This window comes from Macaca thibetana, chromosome 19 (genome assembly GCF_024542745.1).
Source record: "Macaca thibetana thibetana isolate TM-01 chromosome 19, ASM2454274v1, whole genome shotgun sequence".
In the NCBI taxonomy this organism is placed as follows: domain Eukaryota; kingdom Metazoa; phylum Chordata; class Mammalia; order Primates; family Cercopithecidae; genus Macaca; species Macaca thibetana.
In genome coordinates this window covers 38,571,739-38,586,143 of record NC_065596.1, presented here as the reverse complement: position 1 = coordinate 38,586,143, position 14,405 = coordinate 38,571,739, and the positions used below count along the sequence as shown (strand labels likewise).

General features: G+C 46.0%; 2 protein-coding genes across 5 annotated transcripts in view; one reads left to right on the top strand and one right to left on the bottom strand.

The window, feature by feature from the left end:
• ZSCAN18 (zinc finger and SCAN domain containing 18) overlaps positions 1–14,405 on the top strand; it is a 407,087-nt gene that overhangs the window by 179,641 nt on the left and 213,041 nt on the right. The window lies entirely within an intron of this gene.
• The window catches only part of ERVK3-1 (endogenous retrovirus group K3 member 1), a 226,536-nt gene continuing 215,344 nt past the window's right edge, over positions 3,214–14,405 (bottom strand). For 2 of the 4 annotated variants that reach the window (XM_050768700.1, XM_050768701.1), the window contains exons 2-4: positions 12,230–12,304; positions 5,612–5,908; positions 3,214–3,668 (exon numbers count right to left, since the gene is read on the bottom strand). In XM_050768700.1, coding sequence (XP_050624657.1) covers positions 3,633–3,668; positions 5,612–5,905 — 330 coding nt within the window. In that variant the 5' untranslated portion in view covers positions 5,906–5,908; positions 12,230–12,304 and the 3' untranslated portion in view covers positions 3,214–3,632. Of the gene's footprint in view, positions 3,669–5,611; positions 5,909–11,477; positions 11,660–12,229; positions 12,336–14,405 lie in introns of those variants that run through there. The other 2 variants (XM_050768702.1, XM_050768703.1) reach the window with 2 other exon arrangements.

Sequence of the window (14,405 nt, the reverse complement as noted above, 5' to 3'; positions counted from 1 at the left end):
TACAAGTGCTCAGCTTAGTGAATTTGGTAAATGCACAGCCCTGTGTAACTAGCATTCAAATTAAACTCTAGAATGTTCTGTGAGGATGGAAAAGTTCTGGAGTTGTGCTGTCTAATATGGCACCATCAGCCCCATGTAGCTCCTGAGTACTAGAAACATAGCTAGTCTGACTGGGAAATGGAACTTGTAATTTTATTTGAATTTAATCATACCTACCATATTGGACGGCGCAGGGCTAGGACATTTCAGCACCTTAGACAGCTCCCCTGTAGTAAGTAGCCCTTCCGGAAAAGGTGTCCCAGCCTAATTTTTTTTTAATTTTAATTTTTTTTTTTTTTAATTTTGAGACGGAGTTTCCCTCTGTCGTCCAGGCTGGGGTGGAATGGTTCTATCTCGGCTTATTAGAGGCTCTGTCACCCGGATTCAAGCGCTTCTCCTGCCTCAGCCTCCCGAGTAGCTTGGGATTATAGGCACCTGCCACCATGCCGGGATAATTTTTGTGTTTTTAGTAAAGACACAGTTTCGCCATGTTGGCCAGGCTGGTCTCGAATTCCTGAGCTCAGGTGATCTACTCTCTTCGGCCCCCCAAAGTGCTAGGATTACAGGCATGAGCCACCATGCCCAGCCCAGCCTCTTCTTGAAGTTCATGCAAAATTATGTGCCCTGTTATAGTCTGAGGCCTCAGCTCCATGCTATCAGGTTTCAAGGACAGCAGCCACAGGATACCTATATGAGGACTATGTGAGAACAAAGTGAGATGTCAAGTGGGTGAGTGCTCTAAAGAGAGAAAAATTGATCATTCCAGCTGCACTGAATTCAGGTCCTAACAGAGACTCCCAGGAAGGAAGGGCAGATGTGGGGTCTTTTGTTCCTTCCCACAGAGGCAAGAGTACTGAACAGACTCTTTGGGCCCTGATTTGCCCAGTACCTACACCTTCCTCCCCATCTTATTCCTAAGCTGAGAATGGCAAGTATGATGGTAGTCTGTCAGATCTAGGATCAAATCTTCACCACTCTCTGCTGTGATTCTGTGCTGCTCACATCCCTTGGGGTCTGTTTCCTATGTATAAAATGAAACCTCTTGTGAAAAGCTTTTTGCTCATTGATTAATTTAAGGAATGAATTACACTTAATGAAGTTTTGGATTTTATTAATAAAATGTATGGACATGTGTTTTTCTCTTGTTAGATAGGTACCTTTGTAACATCTTTGGTTTTCCCTCTGAGCCTACAAAGCTGACAACATTTGCTGTCAACAGGCATGCACCACCACGCCCAGCTAGTTTTGTGTTTTTAGTAGAGACAGGGTTTCACCATGTTGGCCAGGCTGGTCTCATACTCCTGACCTCAGGTGATCCACCTGCCTTGGCCTCCCAAAGTGCTGGGATTACAGGCATGAGCCACTGCACCCAGCCTGCTGCTTGTGTTTTACAGAAGAGTTTGCCAACCATACTCTGATGGCCTGGGCAGTGATGGAGGGTTTACAGTGAGGGGTGGCCTCACCAGTCAGGGGTAAAAGACCCTCTCTACCCAATGCTGAGTGGAGAGTGATGAAGGGGGCAATGGGAAGCAGGAGAACTGTGAGGAGGTAGTGGCTTAGAGCAGGCTGAGGAAGGCAGGGCAGTGGAATGAAGGAAGCAGAAGCAGGCTGTGTTTTAGAGGGATATCTGGTTTCTGAAAATATCTAGCCCTATACCTGCCCCCTATACCACTGTGACTGCCACCCCACCATCTACCTCACCTGGCACCTCAGGCTCCATCACCTCACCCACTGCTCTGTCTCCACATTGCTTGGCCTCAGCAGCTACAGGGTAGGGGGCACCTGAGGTCTCAGTCCTGGGCAGAGGTCCCAGGTTGCTAGTGACTCTTGCAGAGACAGGTTTGTTTCCAGGGCCACTGCCACCTTCTCTTTGATCCTACACACCAGTGAGGCTCTAGGCTCCTGGCTTTGACTTCAGGGGCCCAGGCCTGGGATTCTGGAAATGAAGCACGGCTAATGAGCACAGGCAGCAAGGAGAGGGTGTGGTCATGGCCATACACACAGGCGCTCCTGGGACAGAGAGATACACCCAGGCCAGGCTCTTCACAAGCCTAGGTCCCACCCATGGCATCCCCTTCCCAAATTAAAAATATACATCCACACAAACACCTGTACATGAATGTTCACAGCAGTAGCATTTATAATATCAGAAGAGTTGGCAACAACCCCAACGTCTAGAATGAGTAAACAAACTGTGGTATATCCGTACAATGGAGTATTTTTTTTTTTTTTTGAGACGGAGTCTTGCTCTGTCACCCAGGCTGGAGTGCAGTGGCACAATCTCAGCTCACTGCAACCTCTGCCTCCTGGGTTCACGCCATTCTCCTGCCTCAGCCTCCCGAGTAGCTGGGACTGTAGGCACTCGCCACTACGCCCAGCTAATTTTTTGTATTCTTTTTTTTTTTTTGAGACGGAGTCTCGCTCTGTCGCCCAGGCTGGAGTGCAGTGGCGCGATCTCGGCTCACTGCAAGCTCCGCCTCCCGGGTTCACGCCATTCTCCTGCCTCAGCCTCCCGAGTAGCTGGGACTACAGGCGCCCACAACTGCGCCCGGCTAATTTTTTTTTGTATTTTTAGTAGAGACGGGGTTTCACCGTGGTCTCGATCTCCTGACCTTGTGATCTGCCCGCCTCGGCCTCCCAAAGTGCTGGGATTACAGGCGTGAGCCACCGCGCCCGGCCTATTTTTTTGTATTCTTTAGTAGAGACAGGGTTTCACTGTGTTAGGCAGGATGGTCTCGATCTCCTGACCTCATAATCCGCCCACCTCGGCCTCCTAAAGTGCTGGGATTACAGGCGTGAGCCACCGCGCCCGGCCTACAATGGAGTATTATTCAGCCATAAAGAAGAATGAAAAACTGATACATGCTACAACATGGATGAACTCTGAAAACATGTTCAGTAGTAAAATGCCAGACACAGGAAACCACATATTGTATAACTTCATTTATATGAAGTATCCAGAAGAGGCAAATCTAGACACATAACGTGGATTAGTGGTTGCCAGAGGCTAGAGGAAGAGCAAATAGGCAGTGATGATAACAAGTATAAGGGATACTCACAAACCTGAGGTCACACCTGCACAGACAGGTGGCATCAACACATGCAGGACTGTCACGGTTGCTTCTGGACCGAACGGAGGAGGATGAATGCAGAAATGAGACAAAGACAAAAGGATCTGTTTGAAAGAAGGGGTCAGGGGGCTCCTTGATTCTAGGGAACAAGGGCCCTGAGCTTTTACAGCCCTTCATATTTATTAGGTAGAGTGAATAGGGAGGAAGGGATAACTGTCAGTCAGCTATTTAACACAGGCCCACATGATTGCTTTCTTTGTTCAACAGGTTCTAGATGTTCCTGTAGATAACCTCAAGGAGCATGGGACCTGGGACATGACTGCCCCCAGCATTCCTTCTGGTGGCAGACACAGTTTGTCAGTTTGCCAGCATCTTGCTTTCATGAGAACAGTTTGCTGTTTGCTCATAGAGCCTCCAGTAGTATATTGAGTTGGTCACGACCCTCATTCCTTCGGCCTCCAATATCTCCCCCTTTTTGTTTTTGCATTAATTGAATAAAGGTAATTTCAGGCTGTGCAGCTTTCAATTGCTGGTTGGTGGTTCACCTGATCCTATAGACTATAAGCAAAAAAACAGAGACATAACAACATTATTCTTCTAAAAGAGACATTGAGGTTATGTTTAAGTAGGTCCAGGGGTTGAGGCTATCTAAGTCCTGCTGGAATTCTGTTTAAGCTTCTAAAAGAGGGCTGTTATTTTTAAGTTTGCTTATTCAAGTTAAGAATTTTACTCTAAGTTACTGATATCAAAAGTAATATTGGATGTAAAAGCTCCCTGCAAATGAGCTTTTACAAGGTTCCATGGATATTTACTTTGGTTCTATTCCAAATTGATCACACAAATATGAATATGATTGAAATGACAGTGCAATTGCTTCTGCAATTGCAAACTTTGTACCTGCTTTCCCAGCCACAGAACAGTAGTCTTTAACACTGCTACCTTTGTTTGTAATTCGGTATTAATTTTATTTTGAAGCATCCATGCCTGGTTGGCTGTACGTGTCCAATTTTCTACATATTGGGCTGTTTGAATAGAACTATGTAGTGCTACTGAGGACACCACAACCGAGGTTATTAGTGTGACTAAGATTACAGTAAAAATTACTATGTTTAAGGCTTTATGTGCACAATGAGTGAGCTGGGTAAGGAGTTTTACAAAATGTAAAGCAGGGGTGGCAGCCCAAGGTTTGGACAAATTGACAGGGATCCATAACCCAGGGATACGACCCAGAATTATTAGAGTGGGGATGTTGTGTGTTTGTATTGTGCTATGCTTGAGGCAGTGATACAGTTGACAAGAGTCACAAGTCAATTGGGTGATGTTTACTTGGAGTTGCTCCTTCTTAGATGCTAGAAAAACATAGGAATTAAAAATACAAACCAGCCAGGCGTGGTGGCTCACGCCTGTAATCCCAGCACTTTGGGAGGCCAAGGCAGGTGGATCACCAGGTCAGGAGTTCAAGAGCAGCCTGGCCAAGATGGTGAAATTCCATTTCTACTAAAAATACAAAAAACAAAAAATAGCCTGGTGTGGTGGGCGCCTATAATCCCAGCTACTCGGGAGGCTGAGGCAGAGAACTGCTTGAACCCGGGAGGTAGAGGCTGCAGTGACCTGAGATCGCACCACTGCACTCCAGCCTGGGTGACACAGCAAGACTCCATCTCAAATAACCACAACAACAACAAAAAAACCCCACAAACCATAAATTGGTAATATTTTTTACAAAGGTGATATTAAAACTGTGTTGAGTAATATTACTATTATTGGATAATGTTCTAACCCAGATGCTGTTATTCATAAATGGGAGTGTTGCCTTCCATATTGATTCCTGAATTGGGCCTCTTTTTCCTAGATGACGCCACTAAGGTAAGGCTGGGCTAAAGCCTGTCCTGTGCCAAGCAAGTTGTGCAGTCAACTGGGGGATTGAATCCCAGTGTGATGTGGCGAAGAGGTGTTGAAGGTCCGCCACCAGTGCCAGTGAAGTTTGTGCCAAGAGATCTGATTTTCATCTTTCCCATCTAAATGGCCAAGGGAACCCCAGTCAATGTTTCCCATTCACACAGAGTTGTCTGGCCAAGGGGCCAAGACACTGGGTCCAAGGAGGGGGGTGAGAAATATCAAAGGGAGCCCATTCCGTATAATCAATACAATTTGAGTGATGGGGCCAGAAGTGATTGGTGAACACACCAGTAACATTAATGGAGCTGAGGCCTAATGAATACATAATTTTTCCGTGGTGATTTAACCATGCCTAAGATTGGACTGCAAGACAGCTGCAGTTGAGTGACATATCCGTGGTGATACATAAAGGGAGTCCTTCCAATGGGGTGGTGTAATTGATGCTATTGTTCTGTGTCAGGGGGAGTTAGGGGTCCTGGTGCCCATGCTCCCTGATCATGATATATTTCAGGAGGAGTGTCACTCCAGAGTACCAATCGCACTGCTGGTGGGTTAGGAACATATGCCCAATATGTTTTTGCCTCTACACAGGGGAAACATACCGCACAGGACACTACAGCTAGCATGGCCAAGAACATGGAGTCAGGGGTTTTTGCCTGACCCTGGCGCTCCAGCAGTTTCTCAGCTTCCTGTGTGGTTTTCTTGATCTGTCCCCATGTTATGGGGTTGGCTGTCATTGTGACTCCGGTCGGCCCTCGTTCTGTCTTCGCATTCAGATTCCGCTGGCTCATGGCTCGTACTGGAGGGAACAGGCCCATGGTTGAATACCATGGATCCCTCTGGTCTCCCATTCCATGGTCACACACACCTGGAGGGCACCCACACGGTTTGTCCATCTCCTGTAAAACACAAGCATACCCTCGTCCCCACGTCAGCAAATCCACCAGACCTTTCCATTGTCCCTCTTCCAGGGATTTCCATAACACTTTTGGATAAACTTGCCTCTTTTCCTCTAGCACTTGCCAGTGTCGTTCTGCTGGAGTCTTGCCCTCCATACCAGGAGTCAAACAATTTAAAGTAAACAAGGCAGCCGGGCGCGGTGGCTCATGCCTGTAATCCCAGCACTTTGGGAGGCCAAGGCGGGTGGATCACGAGGTCAGGAGATCAAGACAACGGTGAAACCCTGCTGCTACTAAAAATACAAAAATTAGCCGGGCGCAGTGGCGGGTACCTGTAGTCCCAGCTACTCCGGAGGCTGAGGCAGGAGAATGCCGTAAACCCGGGAGGCGGAGCTTGCAGTGAGCTGAGATCTGGCCACTGCACTCCAGCCTGGGCGACAGAGCGAGACTCCGTCTCAAAAAAAACAAAAAAAACAAAAAAAAAAACAATAGTAGTAAACAAGGCTAAATGTAATTTTGTTTGAGGTGGTAATTGGTCTCCTATTCTCCCTTTTTGTTTTTTCAGCATACGTTGTAGTGTTTGGTGTGCCCGCTCAATAATGCCTTGCCCTCAGGAATTGTATGGAATTCCTGTTTTATGATTGATTGCCCACAATTGTAAAAAATTTGGAAAGCATGACTAACATAAGCAGGTCCACTGTCAGTTTTAAATTGTTTAGGGACCTGTATATGGGCGAATGATGACAGACAATATCGTCAGACATGACCAGCTGTTTCCCCAGTTTGGCATGTGGCATGTAATATATGGGAGTAAGCGTCTATAGTTACATGAACATAGCGGAGTTTGCCAAAGGCTGCTCTCTCTATATATGTAGCATTCATCTGCCAGATTTCATTTGGAGCCAAGCCTCATGGGTTGCATCCTTCCACGGGTGCAACACCAGGGATATGCTGGCAAGTGGGGCAGGCTTGTACAACAGCTCGAACCTGGCTGCGAGGCAGATGACACATAACGAGTAAGGGCAGAGGTGTTTTGATGCAGTAAAGCATGGGAAGCTTGGGCTTACTGAAATACAGAACTGATGAATTTATCTGCTCTATCATTACCTAGAGATAGTGGCCCAGGAAATTGCGCGTGAGATCAGATACAAGAAATATGAAAAGGGGCAGTATGAGAGCAAACAGCTTTTTGGAGTCTCAGAAATAGGTTAAGCAGTTCTGGTTTTAAGGTGCTCTTGATAGTGGCAGTTTTAATGCAACTAGCTACATTTACAACATAGGCTGAATTACAGACAATAGGAAATAAAGGTTGAGCTTTAAAACTTGAATAACTGCCATTAATTCGGAGTGCTGAACTGAAACTCTAGGGGTCTTTATTATTTGAGTATGTTTAAGTCCATAAATGGCTGTGCAGGTTTTGGAAGAGCCATCGGTAAAATAGGTCTGTCCACCTGAAATGGGTTTGTGATGAGTAATCACAGGGGGAATAAAAGGGTGAATTTTATAAAATTGCAAAATTTTGTCTGATGGATAATGGTTATCTATTATTTCTACAAAATCAGGGAAAGTGATCTGCCACGCAGTCGACACCTCCAGGCCTCAGCCTGTTGTTGGGAATCCAAGGTAACAATAATTTTATCAGGATCATATCCTGTAAGCATTTTTGATCTATGCCTGCCTATTGTTATAAATTGTGTGACTAAAGAAAGATAAACTTGCAAAGATTTTACTGTTTGGATTAAAAAAACCATTCTATTACCATTATAATTTTGTCTATGAATTGACCTAAAAGTCCTGCTGGAGAATGGGGGGTAGCAAGAAAAAACAAAAGCAAAGTCTTTTGTGGTTGTAGCCGGGAGGCATGTCGTTGCTGAAACATCTGTTCTACAAGCTGTAATTCAGCTTCTGCCTCCTTAGTAAGTTGCTGAGGGGAATCTAATGAAGAATCTCCTTGGAGGGTTTGATAAAGATGAGTGAGTTGATAAGGAGCAATACCTAGCATTGGGCACAGCCAATTAATATCCCCTAATAACTGTCGAAAGGTATTCAGAGTTTGTAATTTGTTCTTACAAAGAGCTACTTTCTAAGGCTAAATACTTTTTTCAGTAACAATAGTACCTAAGTACTGGTATGGGGAGGTTGTTTGCACCTTTTCAGGAGCTATTTTGAGATTCCATTGAGTTAAAGCCCATTTTATTTCTCTGAATAACTGGTATAATACTTGATCTGTAGGAGCAACCAAAAAAAAACATTATCCATATAATGAATGACGTAGGTGGTGGGAAACATATTCTGAGGCTCCTTCAATGCTTTTCCTACAAAATGCTGACATAACATAGGACTGTTGAGCATGCCCTGGGGTAATAAAACTTTTCATTGATCATGAGAGACAGGCTCTCTCTGATTAACAGAAGGCACAGAGAAGGCGAATTGAGGCTTGTCCTTCTTGTGTAATGGTATAGTAAAAAAACAGTCTTTAAGATCTATTACTATAAGAGACTAATCTTTTGGAATGGCTGCTGGGGATGGCAGACCTTGCCGTAATGCACCCACTGGTTTAATTTGTGCATTAACTCTCAAATTATGCAGCAGTTGCCATTTTCCTGACTTTTTTGGGGTCACAAATACTGGTGAATTCCAAGCACTAACTGATTCTTTCGTACAGCCTGCATCCAACTGCTTTCTTACCAGCTGATGGAGTTGAGTCAGTTTCTCCTGTGATAGGGGCCATTGATCCACCCACACAGGTTTATCAGTCAGCCACTCTAGCGGCAAGGCAGTGGGTGGAGGAGAAGTATCAATGACCCCTATCAGAAATTCTGATGCCCTAGCCCTGTCCTATCCGTTTGCCCAGTTACCGATATTGGATTGGGGTTTCCCTGTAGGAACTTTCCCAAGCCTTTCCCACTCTGATATCACATTTCCTTCAATATTTTAAATCCTGGATTATCAAACTTTTCATTTGTGAGTCTCATATCCCATGCTGTAAGTAAATCTCAGCCCCAGAGATTTGCAACATAAGGTTGAAAAGTACATGGCTGTCCATCTGGACCTAGACAAAGTAAAATTTCAGCACTCTGTTGAACACTTTGAGCTGTTCCTACTCCCACTAAGGATGTAGAGGTTAATTGCAGGGGCCAAGATGGGGGTCAACTGTTTTTGGATATTACTGAAACATCTGCTCCCGTGTCCACACGTCCATAGCACTTCTTTCCTTTAATTTGCACTGCACAGGTGGGTCAATTAGAAGCTATGGGTTGGGATAGGTAAATTTCATGTGTAGTTGTACTCCCAAATTCTTGATTTCCTGTTTTCTCCTTTTGTGAAGAAGGGTGTAATTTGCAGAGAATAATAATAATAAGCCATAGCTGAGCAATATATTCCCCAGGTTTAAAAACCCAAAGATGGGCCGGGCACGGTGGCTCAAGCCTGTAATCCCAGCACTTTGGGAGGCTGAGATGGGCGGATCACGAGGTCAGGAGATCGAGACCATCCTGGCTAACACGGTGAAACCCCGTCTCTACTAAAAAAAAAAAACAAAAAACTAGCCAGGTGACGTGGCGGGCGCCTGTAGTCCCAGCTACTCGGGAGGCTGAGGCAGGAGAATGGCGTAAACCCGGGAGGTGGAGCTTGCAGTGAGCTGAGATCCGGCCACTGCACTCCAGCCTGGGCGACAGAGCCAGAGTCGGTCTCAAAAAAAAAAAAAAAAAACAACAAAAAACAAACAAAAAAAAACCCAAAGATGTTGTGACATTACAATTACTTGAATTTCTCTTTCATAATCAGAGTCAACAATCCCAGGGACCACAGTAATGCCCTGTAAGTTAAGATGGCTTTGGCCTAAAATTAATCCTTTATATCCTGTTGGCAAAGGTCCCCAAATGTTGGTGGGATTTTGGTGGGTTTCTCTCCTCCAACTAACGTGACCCTTTCTCTGACTGGGCCATCTAATCCTGCACTCCCGGGTGTTCCAGAGGAGAGGGAGTCAATGTTCCTCCAGGAACCCACCCCTGTAGCCGGGTTGTGGCCTGGATGGGGAATGCCCTCATTGTTTGAGGGGCTGGGCCCAGGCCCCATTTTCATTTCCTGACAGCGGGGTGCCATTCTGATGAAATTTTTAGCAATATTGATTAGCCCAATGATTTCCTTTATTATGGCAAGGGCAGAGTCCCGGTGTTTGTGTGTGTGTGTGTGTGTTTGGGGAGGGGGCAGGTACTGCATTATAAGATCCCTTCCGCCTAGAGGTCTGATGGCATTCTTTTTTGAAATGTCCAATTTTTCCACAGTTATAACATTTTCCCACTTTAGGGCTCAACCCTTGGCCCTTTTCAGATTTGTTCACTACTAAATTAGCCATTGCTTGAGCTAACATTGTTGAACGATGGAGTTCAGTTCCCACACCTCACAGGCTTTGAGAAAATTTCCCAAGCTCTTTGTACATCTCACAGGTGCTAATGCACATTTACAATCTGCATTTGCATTTTCAAAAGCTAGGGTCAAAGTAAGCATTTTCGCAGCAGCAGTATGAGGAATTTGACGCTGCACTGCCTGTTGTAACCATGCAATAAACTGTGCATAGAGCTCTTGTGATTTTTGCATGATATGCGGAAAAGATTATACTGGGGCCCCTTTCTCAGGAATGGTGGCCCAGGCATGCTTAGCAGCCAAGGCACACTGATGGTAAGCGGCATCTGGAAGTGCAATTGTTACACCAGGTCTGAATAAGAGTCACTACCCAACAGCATTTCCTCTGTAATGTTCCCATGTCCAGCGGCAAGATTCTGTCTAGCCTGGTCTGCACACATTTCTTGCCAATTTAAATTCCATGTCAGATATGCACTAGCGGACAAACAAGTGCAAGCTAAATGCTTTATATCCAAGGGTGGGAAGCACACAGCGCTGAATACAGATTCTAACAATCCTAAAGTAAATGGGCTCTGTATTCCATTAGTAACCACACTAGCTTTTAATTAGTTCAATACTTTAAATTTTACTGGAGTGTGTTCATGAATAAACTGCTATGGATTATTTGGATCAGGCCTTAAGGTGATAGGAAAAGCGCAAGGTCCTAGTGGCTCGCCAGCTATGGCTGCAGCACACAGAATTTTTTGTATTGGGATCTCTATTTCTGCTACTGGGGGCAGTACAGGCCAGTTCTCATCCTCCCTCTCCTGTTTATCATTTTCAATAGGCGCTGTTGGTGAGACAAAAGATTCTTTCCATTTTTGAGATTCAGAACATAGCTCCTGCTGTCCAGCAGAATAAGAAGGGGACAATGGCAGGAGAACAGTACAGACCAAACCCCAAGCAGAGAAAACAGAAGGATCCACTTTAAGAGCTTTCTGATAAGCTCGTTTCAATCCTCCTACTTGGTCTCAATTTTCCACAGCCAGGGTACCTGTCTGCAGAAACCATGGGTTATGTGTAATAACCTCCTGTAAAAGCTTAATGTTTGAGAACTAACCTGAGCACCAGATTAAGTAAAACTTTAAGCAGCTGCACATAATGTTGCTCCTCAAAAGACAAATTCTGCCCCATGTTACCCTGATTCAGAAACTCCTCAGGGAACTGACCTTATATTCTTATATGCAGACTCTTCCTTCCAGGGGTTCCTAGTTCCTCTAATCAGTTTCACTTTCTCTGCTCTGGCAGACCTTCCTCGTTCAGGTCCCTGGTCGGGCACTACTTGTCAGGGTTGCCTCTGGACCAAATGGAGGACGAAGGCAGAAATGAAGACAAAGACAAAAGGATCTGTTTGAAAGAAGGGGTCAGGGGGCTCCTTGATTCTAGGGAACAAGGGCCCTGAGCTTTTACAGCCCTTCATATTTATTAGGTCGAGTGAATAGGGAGGAAGGGGTAACTGTCGGTCAGCTATTTGATTTAACACAGGCCCACATAATTGCTTTCTTTGTTCAACAGGTTCCAGATGTTCCTGTAGATAACCTCAAGGAGCACGGGATGTGGGGCATGACTGCCCCCCAGCATTCTTTCTGGGGGCAGACGCATTTGTCAGTTGCCGACATCCTGCTTTCATGAGAACGGTCTGCGGTTTGCTCATAGAGCCTCCAGTGGACCCTCATTCCTTCGGCCTGCAGCACAGGACCCTCCCCTCCCAGGGGCGCATAAGCGGTGACACCTGGCCAGACACGGGAGGTAGCGCCCTCACGCACCGCGCGCGCCTCTGCCCGCACCCACCGGGGGTCGCGTTTCCCTCACGGGTCCCACCCGCCCACTCGTTCACTCCCACCGCCAGCATTCTCAGGCCAGGGCGCCTGTCCATCCCTCACAATCACCCTCGCCGCTCCTCCACACACCACTCACCACTGAGGCAGCCTCCTCAGAGAAGGCCCCGCGATAGTCCGCACGCCCGGCCTTGTCTTACACACGGCCGCCAGCACTTCCGTTACGCACTTCCGTCCAGTGGCCGGCGGCCGCCCAGGACTTCACCTCCCAGAAGGCCCTTCGCTTTCCTGCCTGGAAACGGGCATGCACGGGATACAAGGCCTTTTGGGAAATGGAGTTCCCAGCGCTGCGGGACCGGAAGGGGAGCGCGGGAGCTGCAGATGGTCAGAACCTGTCGGTTCTGCGCAGGCAGCGCACCTAAAGGGAAGTATATTGACATCCATGGTTTTATATGTTCTTTGAAATATACAGCATATGTACTTTTTTCTTGCTCTACGCGCACACATGTACACGCATAGATATAAAAGTATATCGTTTGGAGATATTTTCCCCCCCGAACCTTGTATATCCTTAAGCAGATGTCCCTTAAGAACAGGTACGTTTGGCCGGGCGAGGTGGCTCAAGCCTGTAATCCCAGCACTTTGGGAGGCCGAGACGGGCGGATCACGAGGTCAGGAGATCGAGACCATCCTGGCTAACACAGTGAAACCCCGTCTCTACTAAAAATACAAAAACTTAGCCGGGCGAGGTGGCAGGCGCCTGTAGTCCCAGCTACTCGGGAGGCTGAGGCAGGAGAATGGCGTGAACCCGGGAGGCGGAGCTTGCAGTGAGCTGAGATCCGGCCACTGCACTCCAGCCTGGGTGACAGAGCGAGACTCTGTCTCAAAAAAAAAAAAAAAAAAAAAAAAAAAAAGAACAGGTACGTTCTTCCACTCACCCAAATAATGACATTGAAGCCTGTACCCAATCCCCAGTCCGCATGCTAAATTCTCCAGTTGTCTCAATGTCTTATGTAGTTTTCATCTTTTATTCAAGCACAAACTAAACACGCATTACACTCTACTGTCTGTATCATTTCAAGTTGCTTTCAATCTAGAATGGATCCTGTTGTTTCTTTATAATGATCTTGGCAGTTTTCATGTATCCAAGCGAGTTTTCCAAAATGCCCTCCAATTTAGGCTTGTCCGTATAGAGTATAAAACAATCATCATCTAATTTTACACACTTGTTTTATTCCACTGACCCTGCACATTTCTCCACTGAACAATTTTTGAAAACTCTTTGAAACATGGGCATTACACCGTATGAATGCCATTTATTTATCCCCTACCTCCAGGCATTTAGCTAGAAATTGAGCAACAGGTGTATGCAGTCCCCGTACATTCGTATGTTCAGGAGACTCCCTAATAATAGGCAGGCCCTGCATGATGCAAATCACCTTAATCGAGGGAGGTGCCCCGGTACAGTGTGGGACATGATAATTCCATCTACACACAAAAGGCCTGTATGACCTAGTGGAGGAGGTTCCCAATGTGCAAACTGACTCGGGTTACCCCTCCCTATTCCTACCACGGTCAGATCATCACAAGGGTCTTTAAACATTCTATCAGCTATTTCCGGGCACAGTGGTTCACGCCTGTAATCCCAGCACTTTGGGAAGCCAAGGTGGGCGGATCACGAGGTCATGAGATCGAGACCATCCTGGCTAACACGGTGAAACCCCGTCTCTACTAAAAATACAAAAAATTAGCCGGGCATGGTGGTGGGCGCCTGTAGTACCAGCTACTTGGGAGGCTGAGGCAGGAGAATGGCGTGAACCCTGGAGGTGGAGCTGGCAGTGAGCCGAGATCATGCCAATGCACTCCAGCCTGGGTGACGGAGTGAGACTCCATCTCAAAAAAATAAATAAAAATAAAAACAAATAAAAATTTTTTTTTTTGCGACAGAGTGAGACTCTGTCATAAGAAAAAAAAAAAAATTCTATCAGTTATCGGCCTGGCGCGGTGGCTCACGCCTGTCATCCCAACCCTTTGGGAGGCCACAGTGGGAGAACCACTTAAGCTCAGCAATTCAAGACCAGCCTGGGCAACATAGTGAGTCCCTGTTGCTATAAATGAAATAAAAAAAATTAAATAAAATTTTAAAAAACCATATATACATCTAAATAGCTATACATGACTAGTGGCTACCATGTTGTACAGTGCATTCTGGAAGATGTCCATGTTGATTTCCTTACAAGAGACCTACGGGAGACTGCTTTTTCAGACTGGATGGAGATTTCTTTCCAGTTACCCATTGCAGAAACAACCTGAAT